A 15,582-nucleotide genomic window follows, 5' to 3' on the forward strand; every position below is an offset into this window, starting at 1 on the left:
GCCTGCGCGGCGCCGGGAGTCGGGGCGGGGGCGCAGGCGCGCTGAGGCCTGGCAGCCGGTGATGGCGGCCGTGGTAGAGTTGGGGGGTGCGGGCCCATGAGGCGGCCCAGGCCCCGCGCACTCAGCACAGCGAGGAAGGGGCGGCGGCGCCGCTGCTCACACCCGCGCCATGGCGGGCGTCTTCGACATCGACCTGGACCAGCCCGAGGACGCGGCTTCGGACGAGGAGCTGGAGGAGGGGGTGAGAGGGGGGAACCCGCGCCGCGGCGGGAGCGGGAGGAGGCCGCCGCGGGGCGCGGCGCCGGGGCAGGCCTGAGGGCAGCGGGCGCGGCGGCCGCCCGAGGCCGCTCCCGGGGGCCGGGCGGGCGGGTGGGAGGGAGGGAGCGCGACGCCGGCCGCCGCCGCGGCCCGCGCAGGTGAGGAGACCGCGCCCTGTCCCGGCCGCGCCGCGCCGCCCTGTCAGCGCCGCCGGTGGGAGGCTCCGCGCCGGCCCGGCTTCGCCGCGGCTCCCAGGCGGCGGGAGCGGCAGGTGCCGGCCGCAGCCAGGCACCGGGCTGCAGGCGGCTCCCGGCCGGGGCTCCCCGCCGGTGGGGGCCGCGCCAAACTCGCAGGAGCTTTATTCCCCCCCACACCCCCTACCCACAAAAGTTTGTTTTTGGATTTTCTAGCACAACGGTGTCGCAGTAAGGGTCTTGTGGTTTTTTTTTTTTTTTTGCTTTTTCTTCTTTTTTTTCTCGTCACGTTTTAACGGCAGTGCAGAAATGCTGATCGTTCTGGAACTGTAGAAAGCCCTTGCTCTAGCGCCAAAATTAAATGCGGAGCGTTCAAGTGCTGTGCTAGACGCCTATGCAGATCAGCGCGCCTCCCCATCTCAACGCTTTTCTTGCACAGTTCACCTTGTAACTCGTACTTCGTCGTTTTAGTGTTTCATACAGATTCTGTTAAGGCTTTGGGGGAATTTTATTACAGCATTTCTGTTTCTATTTTTCTAGTGCTACTGTGGCTTTTTATATCATTCTGTATGTTAAAGTTTTGGTATTGCTTAAAGTGTTATTGCATTCATTTTATGCTGTGTAAATCTTAATGACGTACTTAGAATCTCTGAGATAACCCAGTGCTCTGTATCACAGTTGGAGTATGTACACTGTACGTATAAACTGCGGAGATATTATTTGACAATGGAAGGCACATAGTTTCTCGACTTGTAGGAGAAAACACTATCTGTGACCTCAGTAATCAATAAAGTACCTAGCTTAAAAAAAAGTCACCTGCATCACACTGTTAATGTTGCCAAGAACAGGTTCTAAGGGGGACTGCAAGAAAAGTGAATTAATTCTCCCTCATGTTCCAATAATTCAGTCTTAAAGTGTAACTCTGAGGAATGATTTAAAGATTTCATTAGTTATTGTGAACTTTAAAAAAAAAAAAAAATATTTGTAGCACAACTTCTATGAATATGAACGTTCATTGGCGACCTGACTCGGTTCTCGGATGGCACAAAAAATGAATGTTTGCCTGTGATAGCCACATTCAATGTTACATGCTTGCTTCTAGTGTTTGGAGAAATGTCAGTAAAATAAAATCAGCAGAGGAATTAGGTGTTTGGAAAACAGATAAGGAAAAATTAGAATGGACCTAAAATTAAAACAGAACCAGAAAGCAGAGACTATAAGAGCAGGAAAGAAGGGGAAGCATCAGAAAAGTGTTCTGGGAAAAACGTTTAGCAGAAATCTATGTCTACAGGCATTGTGCATGTCTTTCAAGGGTCAGAAAGACATTGCAGACTGAGAGGTTGAGATCATTAAATTCAAAGTGAGCAAGGTGTAAAATCAGGCTTATCTAGTCTAGTCTGCCCAGAGCTGGGCCTTTGCAGCTCCTGAAAACTGTAACCCTCGTAGCCTCAAGGACAGAGCAGTTGTAGTTTTACACAGGCATGGCTATTCTAGAGCAACTAGAAGTAAAACTAGAAGTAAAAACAAGTATTTAGGTGGAGAGTTTACTTGTAAGTGATATGGTTGTTTGCACTAGTTATTACAGTGAATAAAACCTTTATGTTTTTGTTTGTACTAAATGAAAGAATAACTACAAACTGAAGGGTTTCTAGCCAGCATACCATTTCATTTCTTGGTTTTGTTAAACAACAAGAGAAAAAGTCCTTGCAAATAACGGACCAGTATCTGAAGTGAATTTTGCTTACGTTAGTATTGAGAACGAAAGCAGGGGTAAGAATAGCATGCATAAGCTTTGCCAGAACCAGTGGGTAACTTCAAGAAGGAAAAAAATCTAGAAATGTAATGGATATTTATTCTCCATCTCTGATGAATTTTTGAATTTGGTTTTTGTCATCTAACGGTAGAGTCAAGGGCAGCTTTGGTGTATTTTATTGTGAAACAGATGTCAATAAGCTTGATTTCTCTAATAAATGTTATCAAGAGGACATGAGCTAGCAACTTTCCAACTTGGAAACTGACTTGAACTTTTGGACTCTGTAATTGCTGGTGGTGCTAGTAGGTCGAACCAGAAGTTAAATTCCCCTCCAGCTCACCCACCAAAATATACCAGCCTCTGTAAGCTTTAGTGTTTACTTGGTTTGGAAGCTATTGAAAGTTCATCATTTTCTTTGGCTAGTGTTTTCATTTACATAATATCCAAAAATGTACTCCTTAGCTTAGTCTGCTTTTTGCAGATCTCTGTATGGCTTTTTTCGTCTAGTTCTCTGTGGATTGCACAAGTCATTCATTATATCTGTATCCAGTCCTTAGAGTCCAGACTGTTTCTCACAAACTTGGCAGTCTCTATTTTATGTATATATTTTTAAAAATAAAAATGTAACGCATTAGGAAGCTTACACACTAAATTCTCTTTGTTTTCATTCCAGCTGTCTGCTTGGTTTGCACTTTTTTGCCATGTAGAGTCACAATTAAAGAGGGAGATACTATATCGCATTTCGTAGGAATCAAGTCAAAAATTCTTTTAAGAAAGTATATCTTCAATTGAACTACATTCTTTAACGATGTCTAGTACTTAGGTTGACGTACTGGAGGCTCCTTTATTAATGTTTGCATGCCTTGATCTATCTGAATGATTATTGATCAGTAGAGGCATTTATCATGAGAGTAAAGCTTAGCTATTTTGCTACTATTGACATTAGCTAATCATCAGTATGGAATAGTAAAGCCTTCTCAATCAGTTGTTGGTTTCTGGTTTGCGTGAATACCGATTCCTCTATTTACATAATCTTGATTACTTGATTATAGTTCTAATTTGCATAATACTGTAACAGGAATTTAAAATTCTTATGTGAAAGCAAATGTAAAAAAAAAATTGTAGTACCTTAAAATTTTTCGGGATCCCTGGGGGGAAGGGAATGAAGTTGTTACCTGTTGAGTAACAGTGCAGTCAGGTAAAACAGTGGTTCCCCATGTCATTGAGATACATGGAAATGTCGCACCTCTTCTGCAGAGTTTTGTAGATGTCTTATCTTCTGGTGATAATTCATTATTCTGATGTTTGGACTAATTTAATAATAATAAAAACTAAAAAGTTATAAAACACATCACTACGTTTATTTTTAACACTGCTTTGTTTCTTACATTATAATTAATCTTCCTTTTACCCCTCCCCTCCCCAGGGACAATTAAGTGAGAGCATGGACCACGGAGGACTTGGCCAATATGACCTGTAAGTTGCTGCTAGAAAATGTTCTGTATCATTCATACCAACTACATATAATCTCTAAGTATATCGACATGTTTGTTAAGTTCAACAGAAAATTTTGAGTTGTTCCTAGTTGTTCCACTATTTCTTCACGTTAAAGTTTGTGAACTGTATCTTGAAATAAAATAATAAAAAAAATATGGCAAAACCTACTGTTGTCTCTTAATCCTTGTTTCTCCTAACGTATCTGTTGTAGTTGACTAATATTTGCAGTATGAATGTAATGCACTGTCTGCCGAACATTGTATGTTCTGTCCATTTCATAAAGGCTCCAGTTGCACATTTGCGTGGCAGTCTGAAGTAGATGAGAAGCAGAATTCAGAAGTTCTAATTCAGAGTTCATGGGAGGGCTACCTTTATTTCATTTAAAGTTTTCCAAACTGTTTCAGTGTACCACATTGTGAGAAGAATGTATCGATGCAGTTTAAACAGTTTAGTCGTGTTTATTTTAGCAGGATCAGTCTGTTATCATCACCTTGTCTTTTGCAGAACTGTAGCATAATTTAGAAGCATTATTAAATTATGGTTTAGTCTTCTGTGGCGTGTTCAGAGTTGTGAGACGGTTTTATGTTGCAGCTTTTTCTGCAAAATATTTATGTTACAGAAATCTTATCATGACTAGGACTGCTGGATGTGACTTAAATTTAAACACACCTTATAACCATGCTTTTGCCTGAGGTCTTGTAGAAATTGTCTGAGCCAGTTTGAGGCTTTGGTTCTTGAAAATTAATTCTGTTTTAATACAGAGATTTATCGTCCATTAAAAATGGAGGAATCTGAAGGAAATCTTGATACTCTAAATCCCGATAATTTGCAAGTGGTCTTTTCTGTGCATGTTGCCACTTACTGCTTTGCACGCACCTAACTAAAATTTCTGATGCTAGGAATTCTCCAAATCTCCAAAGTGGCCGTTCAGTTATACCAGATATACTTATATGCTTTTCAGACAGTAATTTGCTTTTTACTTTCTCTTGATCACTTCTGAGCATCAGGTAGTCTTATATTCTTGTTTTGATTTTATTCAGTGGCATGGAACATTGTGAAAAATTTGAGATTTCAGAAACTAGTGTTAACAGAGGTCCAGAAAAGATCCGACCAGAGTGCTTTGAGTTACTACGCGTACTTGGCAAAGGTGGCTACGGAAAGGTAAGGAACTTTTTTCTACTGAAGTAAATCTGTTATGCTGAAGGTGGTGAAAGTGCCACCTTTGGCAAGACCTAATCTTCCTATCCTGTAGTCAGAAAAATTCCTTCCAGAAGGTAACCTCCAGGCTGTGAAGGTTAGTGTTTCGGGAGAGACCTTGGCAGTGGGGTGGTTCAGAGTGAGATCCCTGGCAGAGCCTCCCTGCCAGGCAGCAGTAGGACTGCCACTAGAAAATACCCCAAATTCTGTTTCAGATAATTAACTGTTCCCCTCCAGGCAGCTTTGTATTTGTAGGTGATCTCTTTGTTTTTAACTTCTTATGACAAATGCAGTTTATAATATATATAATTGCTTTTGTATTGGTGTTGCATAGGTATTTCAAGTACGAAAAGTAACTGGAGCAAATACCGGGAAGATTTTTGCCATGAAAGTTCTTAAGAAGGTAAGGTAAACACTCACGTTTCACTGCTATCTGAATGCAGAAAATTCTCTTCCCCTTCAGCTGTTATACCTATCTAATTGTTTAGTATAGCTAAAATCAATGCCACATCTAGGATGCATACAATTGTTTTCATATCCGGAGACATATTGAAATTAATCTTTTACTAAACCGTTCTGTCTCTGTAGTTTTTAATGGTTAATCTTTTTAATTACCTCTGGAGATACCTTCCAACCTAAATTATTGTATGATTCTATGAACTAAATAAAGAATTAATCTTTGGTAAGAAACCAGTGAGCATGTCTTGTATATTTCATGGTGGGGGGGGGGTTGTTTGTTTTTGATTTTTCTTTTTTACTATGTTGCTGACTCATATATAGTGTTGTGATTCAGTAAACTCGTAATGGAAGTAAACTTAAAAGTCTGCTTTTTTGAGCGTATTCTTGCAGTCACGTATCTCTGCCTTTTTGTAGGCAATGATTGTAAGGAATGCAAAAGATACAGCTCATACAAAAGCAGAGCGAAATATACTGGAGGAGGTGAAACATCCCTTCATCGTAGATTTAATTTATGCCTTTCAGACTGGTGGAAAACTCTACCTCATCCTTGAGTATCTCAGTGGTCAGTATGTTAAATTGTTACCTGCTTCTTGGGGTCTTACATAGCCAAGAATTTGGACTTCTTATTATTCTACATATAAAGTGCCAGGCAACTGTTGGGATATTCTTTTAAAAATGTAAAATAAGTTAGCAGTAAAAATACACAGAGTAATTTAAATAAAATTTCTAGTAAAGTAGTACTAATCATTAAAAAGATGTTTCTCATGACAGTACAGGATAAGAAGGTTTTTAATACCTCTTATTGCATTAGATATAATTCCTGTACGTTCACACTTGGAAAGATGCTATGTGGTCTTACTGAGTACCTGAAGTTGTGGTCTTTGCAAGTTCCTTGTGAAACAAGAAACTGGTATCTTTATTTCGCAGACAGGGAAATTGAAACAGATTTGAAGCAATTTGGTCAAGCTATAACAATGGAAAAAACAGAGACAAAAATACTTCCATTTGCCAGAATGCGCTTTTGATTTCCTTTAGCATGTCTTTAGGTAGCCGCTACTCTCTTACTCTCATGCTTCCTAATTTTTTGTGGAACAACTTCATGTAGAGCAGAACCGAATACTGCTTGCTTATAGCTTTTCTGGAAAATAGACTTTTGACTCACTGAAAATGATAGAATGCACTTTTAATAGAGTGTTATACTTCGCCTTTTTCCTCATGACAGGAGGAGAACTATTTATGCAGTTAGAGAGAGAAGGGATATTTATGGAAGACACAGCTTGGTACGTGAAACAAATTATATTTCGGTAATCCAATCGGGTTTTTTCGGAGCGCTTAAACTGTTCATTCTGACTTGGGAAACTGTAACTCTTCATTCATGTTATAGTCTAGTGAAAAGAGCAGTTCACTGGGTTTTGTGAAGACATATGTGCTCTGTTGTACTTACCAGTTTGTGCATACACAACTACAGCCTTGAAGAGCATTCGATGCTCACTGAAGTGTGAGGTTATATTCCATAGGGTTGATACATGTGCTTGGGGTGAAGGATGTGTTTCAGGTGTTGGAGAAAAGACTGTGAAAGATTTGGTTTGACTGCTTTTTGTGGATTTTTTTTGTTTATTTTTAATCCACACGCAATTTTACCAGCCAGTTACAGAATCTTTAGAATCACTTTAATGGCTGTATTTGTTATTACTTCACACACTGATCATGAGAAGAAAGATGCTTTTTCTAATGCATGAGAAATAACCTTTCAAGTAGTGATACTTTACATATAAACAAGATGAAGTACACCCTCCTTGATTATTCTTCACACAACTGAAGGCAGTTGTCTCTTTCCACAGCATGTATTGATAGAACAGCTCTAATGTACGTATGAAATTGTAATACTGTTCTGCAGATAGCACTCTGGGTGCTGCCAAGTACCTTTTTAGCTTCAGTTTTTTTCTTCTCTTGTGAGAGAGGTTGGAGGAGGTTTTGTAATACAGGTTAAAGCGTGTTTTAACCACTGACCAGTAAATTTGGGTTCGTGACAGGATACCTACTGAAGAGATAAACCTAATGTTAACGGGGTGGTTGGGTAGTTCATCTTGGAGTCTGTATGCCTTTTGGCAAACCAGCCTCCAAGGCATCATTATTTCTCTACTTTATTCTGTCGTACACATCTAATGATACTTTCGAGGAATCATTGCTACGTACCTAATAATCTTAAATCATGCAAAGCACGTTGAGTACTAATGTGTCTAATTGTATGGTGTACTTTTTCTTTCAGCTTTTACTTGGCAGAAATCTCAATGGCACTGGGGCACTTGCATCAAAAAGGAATAATCTATCGTGATCTGAAGCCAGAAAATATCATGCTTAATCATCAAGGTAGAAATATAATAACAGTTTTAAGTTTCCCATGATATGAAAATCCTTTTTTCAAAGGTCACAACAGTTCATTTAAATGTGAATTTCCTTAGAACAGTGACGTGTCCCTTATCACTCTTGGTGTAACGGAATAACTGCCAAAGCTAATTGCTTGTCCTTAAAGAGTGCTTCTTCAATTTTAATACAAGGAATCCAGTAAGCTCCAAGTTTTGTGTGAATAGTGCAAGCGCTTTTTGAATAATTGACTTAGTAATGCGACACTTTGGAGATTTGTTAAAGCATAATTTTGTTGGGCCATTGTAAAGTACTTAAACATCTGCATCTTCACTGTAGAATCTATGGCATGTTAGAAATGGAGATAAATTAGTTAGGAAAAGGCAAAAAATACAGGATGCTAAATCATCTGTAGCTGAAAGGACTTATCTAGCTGTTGACACTTTACTTGACAGCAGTAGTAACTCCTAAGCATGCTGCTGCATTGACTACATGATACTGACTACTCTGGCAGTCTGTACCATCCAGTAGTTTTATGTCATCTTAAACCACTTTTTTACTTTTTAATTAGTGTAACTCTTTGTACTGAATAATTCCGGGTACTTTACAATTTGTTGAAAGTTGTTCTCTGAATTTTGACACAAGCAATATGATTCATTAACCCGCTTTCTCATCTGACTGATGCTCTATATTCTTTATGATTGAACAATAGGCGTTTAGATATGTAGACACTTGTCTATATGTGAGCAAGTTTTGGTAGTTTTGGCCTCGTTTTTCTTTGCTAAGTGGCAACACCTTATGCAGAGATAATGCAGAGGTTTTAAGTGTGATCAGCTGCTTCTATTTCATAACTATTGCTTTGTCGGTACATTGGAGGTGTCTAGAAGTAGTTCAGTTTTGTTGCAGATTTATGTTAAAAATTCATATTTTTTAATGTTGCTTGTACAAGTGTCTGGCACATTTTTGATTTTGTTTAATTTCAGGTCATGTAAAATTGACTGACTTTGGATTATGTAAAGAATCTATTCACGATGGAACAGTCACGCACACGTTCTGTGGAACAATTGAATACATGTGAGCTGCATGATGAAACAGAAAAGTATTACTCTGGTCTGGGGGTAATGGCTGAATTTTACCTTTTTAAACTGATGGTTCATATGTTCAGTCATTTATGGAAATTTTACATGATAAATGAGGCTTTCTTTGGAAAGTAACAGTCAGAATTAGTACTAATCTTGTTTAAAAATACTTTCCTATTTTTTAATCTTTCCTGTTACAGGGCCCCTGAAATCTTGATGAGGAGCGGGCATAATCGTGCTGTGGACTGGTGGAGTTTGGGGGCATTAATGTATGACATGCTGACTGGAGCAGTAGGTGCACAGTTATAATTGCATGTATTCTCCTCCTCGCTGTTGAAGTTATCTGTATTCTAATTCAGATGCATGTATAAATATGTATGTGTTTGTATAGACGTAAGTAAGAACTAAAACATGGCTGTACTTATTTTGGCTAGAGTCATGAGCTGCTCTCGTGACCCAAACAATTATTTGGAAGTCCCATTTGCAGTAATTTTTTCTGCTTTGTAAATTACTGAAATTAGTTCTGTGTAAACAAATGAGAGAGCTGAACAAGTCGTATTTTTCCTCCCATTATAATGGTGCTTTCTAGCCTCCTTTCACTGGGGAGAACAGAAAGAAAACAATTGACAAGATTCTCAAGTGTAAGCTCAACTTGCCTCCCTACCTCACACAAGAAGCCAGAGATCTGCTTAAAAAGGTAGATTTTAATGAGTGTCAGTCCTACATGTGTATGTAGAAAATAGAAGCGTAATGAGACCACTGTAGCTTTTCAGTCCATGCTTGTTTTACTAATTATCAAGTCGGTCCTGGTTTTGCATGGTACGGAAAGTGATTTTTCCTTGAAAATACAGTGGTTTTCTAATAAATGCAGACTTTGATTCTTCTGTATTCATTCTGCATGCCATTCATTCAAATGATGATTCGTGTCAGAAATAGTCTATTCATAATGGGATAACCATTTCAATTTTTTTTTCCTTGTTAAATTGTGTTACATCTCATTAAGCTGCTAAAAAGAAATGCTGCCTCACGTCTAGGAGCTGGTCCTGGGGATGCTGGAGAAGTTCAGGTAATTCTTGCTTAACTTTTCTTAGTTACTTCATTGAAAAAACAAGAACAGTTTAGAGGGTGCATCAACAGACGCTATGTCTGTCTTGACATGTAATGAGCAAAAAGGCAGCCATACTTGACAGTTGGTCAAAATGTGAATCCTTCAACATTGAAGAAAAGAGCAGCTGTCTACCTGTTTGATGATTTGAGAATTGGAAAATAACTTCTCTTTTCAGCTTTGTATTCCAGTAGGTTTTTCCTGTTAGCTGCACAGTGCTGAATTGTGCAGTTGGCCATATATTACAGTGATGAGACTCTAGTGGTCTGATGAAAAACCTTCCAGTCCTTGTATTTAGTGCAGGTCTTTCAAGGGAAAAACGGAGTTAGTTTGCATTCAGTGTTGTCTAGTTCCCATTGCTTCCAGCATGACATTCTTTGGGGTGACGTTAACAAGCTCCCATGGAGTTCCTCTAACTCCACTGTTAGGATAATTTGTCATTAATTCAGTATTTTGATGTTATTTTTAGGTATCTAGCAAAATACCTCTATGTTTTTGAACTGTAAATATATATCAACTAGCTTTTACTAATGCTTTTGAGGAAAACATGATAGGTCATATGTTTTCTGACTAAGAGGGATGGTATCAATTTTTAGCTACTATTCTGCTAGCGCTGCAGAATATATTACACTTGACCCATATGTGATTCTAGGGAGAAAGATGCCACAGAGGGAGTCTGAAAAGAACATGCTTATTATTTCTCCAGCTTGTTTTAATTTGTTTTTCTTGTTAACATTAACATTTAACAAAAACAGTTGCATCTTATTTCTAGATGATCATTGTTATTTCAAATTTCTTTGAGTTGTACACAGAAGGCTGATTGTGACTCTGCTATTGCTAACTTTTTTTAGGCTCACCCGTTCTTCAGACACATTAACTGGGATGAGCTGTTAGCACGGAAGGTGGAACCTCCCTTTAAACCTTTACTGGTATGTCCTCAGAATGCTGTGAAATGTCCTTGTGTGCCTTTAGGAAAGGTCTCAAACAATACAGTACGTAGAACTTAGAAACTTTCACTCTGACAAACTGTAGTGTACTGTTGCTTTCTGGTACTTTAAATACTTAAAATGCATCAACTTAGCTTACTGGCTCTCCGATTCACAGTCAAACCAAAAAGAGAAACTACCTGATGCAGAGTGGGTTGTTTGTTTGTTTTCCTGAGAACTGATGCTAGTATCAACGTTTAAGAAATAAAAGACCTCTCTCTGTTAAGACTCTGCACAGTTTGAAACATTGGCTGTCATGAGCATACTGTTCCTGTCTTACTCCTCTATAGTCATTGTACATATTAGTCATTGGAATAGGATGTTGCTTTTTTTTATGTGAGAAGGGCAGCAAAGTCAGCTAAAAGCTAATTTATCCTTCCGTTCAGTCTTTTGGAAGGAGAAAGTTCCATGTCAATTTCCTTCTGCTAAACGGTAGATCGAACAGACTTGGAAGTGCAGTTATCTCTGAATTTCTGCTTCTAAAGATTATACAGAAAGTCAGTACTTAGTTGAAACTAAAATGATAAACAGCTGCTAAGCAAAAGAAAATGAAGTCACCTAATTCAGCATCCTGGATATTTGCGTATTAATATTCACAATGCATCTAGTGCATTACAGGCAATAATTTCAGTTTACCTCAAACTACTGATATGATGGATAAGCCTCTATTATCCTATCATATATTTTGAGGATGTGGAACATCTTTTTTTTTTTTTTTTTTCTTTCTCCCCCTTTTTTCCGCACCCCCCCCCCCCCAGGTACAATTAGCTACAGCTGCAATGGGTATTGCTATCCAGATAGTTCCTGACTCTACTAAAAATCTCACTTTAAAATGACTTACGTACCATTAATGCTGGGCATACTACAGCTTGGTGCCTCCTACCCTTTTTTTCTCCTCACTTTATTGACTCACATTCAGAATGACATAAAAGAGTATTTCCAAACCAACTTTCTGAAGATAGTTCTTTTTTTTTCCCCTGTTCTTAGCAAATTTTGTAAAAGTTACTTGTGCAAACCAGCTGGTTCTTAAAAATGTGATTTCATGGTTGTGTGAAGGCCTCCACAAATGAAGATATATTGCCTTTTCAGTTACACTTGAGATGAGCGAAGGGATCTTGGAATTATGTCTGTTATTCTTTGACTGAATTAAACAATATTCTTAGTAACTTATTCCAGAGCTACTGTCTGTCCCTAACAGTATAAACACTTCCGCGCCTGCAAAAATGGGATGAGATTGTCTGGAGAGATAAACTTCCAGAAACTAATAGATACAGCTGTTCTATACTGGCTGTGACCAGGGTTAAACTTGCAAAAAACTGCCAATGTATTTCTAAACGATTTTGTTTGTAATTTGAGATTTTTTTTTTAAGGCATCTTTTTAATTTATCTTCCTCTTTGATCCATAATTGTTGCCCCTCCCCCTTGCCTTTATTTCTCAGTGTCAGTGCCCATAGTGACCTCCCACGGGCAGCGACAGGATTTCGACACCACTCCAGGGTTTTACTACAGCAGAGCTCTGCCAAAAACCTATGGAATGAACTCCATCCAGAGGCTTCACTGATCACCGCTAAGGCATTTGGTTGATATCTGTAATATAAACCCTTAATCATTTTGTTTTTGCAAAGCAATCTGAAGAGGATGTGAGCCAGTTTGATTCAAAGTTTACACGTCAGACACCTGTTGATAGCCCAGATGACTCTACTCTCAGTGAAAGTGCCAACCAGGTTTTTCTGGTAAGTGAACCAGGGACAAGTGTCTAATGACTCTGGAGGGGTATGTAGTGTTATCAGGTAAATTAATTATCTTGAGTCTTACCACCTGATACTTGAAGCAAACCATGATACTTTTAAACACGTATATTGCAGCAGGTTTGACATGTTTGGGGGCTTTGAATATATTTTGGTTGGATTACTGCTGAGGTTTTCTTTATATGGATAACTTAAACAACAAAGCTTGTCCACTTCCTGAAACGTGAACATTCCAATTCAGAATTGCATTAGAAACCCTGGACATGTGATTGCTTTTCATAGATGTGCAAAGAGAACAGTGTCCATTCTGTAGTTCAGAATTAATTAATTTGAGCATTTCTGTGGGGATCTGTGTTCTGAGTAGAAACACCTGGGGCAAACAGATACTCAGGTGAGGAACTCACATCCTGCTATTTGCTTTAGAAAGTGAAAAGAAGTTCACATGTGTCTATGCTTACTCTCCTTCTTATAAGTTTAATTCCCTCTTTAATGGTCATAACTGCAGAAGTGATCATAAATGTAAATCTTGCCTATAAGTGACAGTGCATTTATTCCTGTTTTGCAGGGTTTTACATATGTGGCTCCATCTGTACTTGAAAGCGTAAAAGAGAAATTTTCTTTTGAACCAAAAATTCGATCACCTCGCAGATTCATAGGTAGCCCTAGGACACCAGTCAGGTATCCTTTTATTATTATTATTTATTATTATTTGGTTCCCTCTTTTGGCAAGTTGTTGAAAAATATCTGTACTAAAAATAAGAAATGCAGTCTGTCTTCTCAGTAATCTGATCACTTCTGTTAGAAGTGCAGCATCAATCCAGTGTTATAAACCACATTATTAGAGACAAATGTATGGTGTTTGGCAGCACAAGAAGTACTAATTTGCCAGCTATGCAACACTGGTACAGCCTCACAGTCTGGTGACTTTGGCACACCATTCCTCTAAAACTGTTCCAGAATATCCTAAGTATTTTTGTGTTGCTAAAGAGTCATGTTACTAAAGACAATTCCTTCTGCACTGATCTAGAAATATATTTTGCTGACTACTCAGATGAAAGAATTTTACTTTACAAGAAACCTTGGTGGAGGCTAGACTTGGAAACTGTCTCTCAAACTTTTGGAAGTGGAAGAAAGAATTAAATGTCTCACTATAGGCATTTGAGTTCAGCTTCTTGCAGAATGAAGGACATACCTTGCTGCTGTGTATATCTTCACCTCTGATTTTTATATTTCTTGTTTTAAAGCCCTGTAAAGTTCTCCCCGGGGGAATTCTGGGGAAGAGGTGCTTCTGCCAGCGCATCAAATACTCAGACACCTGTGGAATATCCAATGGAGACAAGTGGAATAGAACAAATGGATGTGACAGTTTGTGGAGAGGCCTCAGCACCACTTCCAATCCGACAACCAAACTCTGGGCCATATAAAAAACAAGCTTTTCCCATGATTTCCAAACGACCAGAGCACTTGCGCATGAATCTATGACAACACAATTTTTTTTTTTTTTAAGCCTTTAAAGGTGGAAAACAAAGAATGGACATAAGCCCCCTTGAAGTTGAAGTGTGAGGGCTTGTATGGTTTACTTTTAAAAAGTGACAGTATCAAAGAGTCAGTCATTGCACAGAGCGACTTGGAAAGCAAAGAAAAATGGATTTTTTTCTGTCAATCAATGGTGCATAAAAAACTTTAGAAAATGGTATTGCAGAACTCTAGGCACATCGTCTAATCGATTCGCAGTGACATCTTCTCACCTTATCAAGGATTTTTCAGCTTGATAGCTTGAAACTGACAGTATTAAGGGTCAGGATGTTGCTTCAGAATCACTGGTCTAGTTATGATTGTGTCACGGAGGGTTAGCCCTTTCACTAGGCAAAGTATGAAATGCCTAAACACTTGCGTCTGAGGAATAATTAGCATGCAAGCTTGGTTAAGCTGTTTCCTACAATGGGGTGGAATCAAAGATGAAAGATAAACTTGATTGGTATTTCACATTCAAAACCTAATGAGTTTTTTATATATATATATATATATATATAAATATATATTTTTCAAATAGATTTTTTGATTCAGCTCATTATGGAAAGTATCCCAAAATTAAAAATGCAAAATAATTGGTTGCTGTGAATAAAATAAGGACTCTAGTTCTGATTCTTCTCCTGGTGAAATAAAAATTCAGTAAGTGGATCATTTAATTACAAATGTGGCATTGTGGGGTGGGAGAGAACTGTTTCACTTGCTTACCCAGCTGAAATATCTGTTACTGCAAATACAAACGGATCTAATCAAATGGCAATGCTGCTATGTTCTAGGCTTAACTGGAAGCAATGGGCTCACATACACGTCCTGCTTATTTCATCCTTGTCCTCATCAGACAATTTAACTGGGAAACATCACCTTTGTATATGCCAGTCACTTAGATGGAGACAGCTGAATATGTTCAGATTCTTACCCGTGTAAAAGGTCAGGAAAAAGTGCATCTGAACACAAGGTCAGTAGTTGTGGAGGATGTACTACCACAGGAAACTGTAAGTTCTACATAGTGTAAGCAAGCAAACCTTTTTGTAATTAATGGGTAAGAATTTGAGGGAATTTTTTTAAATAAAATTTTGCTTATGGGAGTTCCCTGCCATTATACGTTTCTAAATTAATCAGAACATTTTTTTTCTATGCTGGGGCAATAAATTTGCTGATTGTATGAGAAAAAAAGTGTTAAATGGCCTTTCAGTGAATGTCTTCCACAGTGGGTCAGAACTTTAGCAACTTAATTTAGGAAACATGTTAAGGACACTATTTATGTTTTTGAAATTGTCACAATCTGTACAAATGACTTACAGGTACAAAGAATAAAATAAAGGTAACTTTACCTTACTTAAATACTTCCTGCCTTAAAGAAAGCATTTCCATGAACATAGCTGGTGAAAGGGTTAATATCTGCAGAGCTTTAC

At 38.5% G+C, this 15,582-nt stretch overlaps 1 protein-coding gene across 2 annotated transcripts; it reads left to right on the top strand.

Moving 5' to 3' along the window:
• The first annotated feature begins 19 nt into the window (after positions 1-19).
• Positions 20-14,631, top strand: RPS6KB1 (ribosomal protein S6 kinase B1). 2 transcript variants are annotated; one of them, XM_068910172.1, is made up of 15 exons: positions 20-241; positions 3,632-3,681; positions 4,743-4,863; positions 5,234-5,302; positions 5,773-5,920; positions 6,581-6,638; positions 7,628-7,728; positions 8,706-8,796; positions 9,002-9,092; positions 9,391-9,498; positions 9,805-9,867; positions 10,758-10,835; positions 12,518-12,625; positions 13,206-13,318; positions 13,885-14,631. In XM_068910172.1, the coding sequence occupies exons 1-15, from the start codon at positions 170-172 to the stop codon at positions 14,120-14,122; spliced, it is 1,509 nt and encodes a 502-aa protein (XP_068766273.1). In that variant the 5' UTR covers positions 20-169; the 3' UTR covers positions 14,123-14,631. The 2 variants fall into 2 exon arrangements, with proteins under 2 accessions (XP_068766273.1, XP_068766274.1); XM_068910173.1 differs by lacking the exon at positions 9,391-9,498.
• Positions 14,632-15,582: the final 951 nt, after the last annotated feature.

The sequence above is a fragment of the Struthio camelus genome, chromosome 16 (genome assembly GCF_040807025.1).
Source record: "Struthio camelus isolate bStrCam1 chromosome 16, bStrCam1.hap1, whole genome shotgun sequence".
In the NCBI taxonomy this organism is placed as follows: Eukaryota; Metazoa; Chordata; class Aves; order Struthioniformes; family Struthionidae; genus Struthio; species Struthio camelus.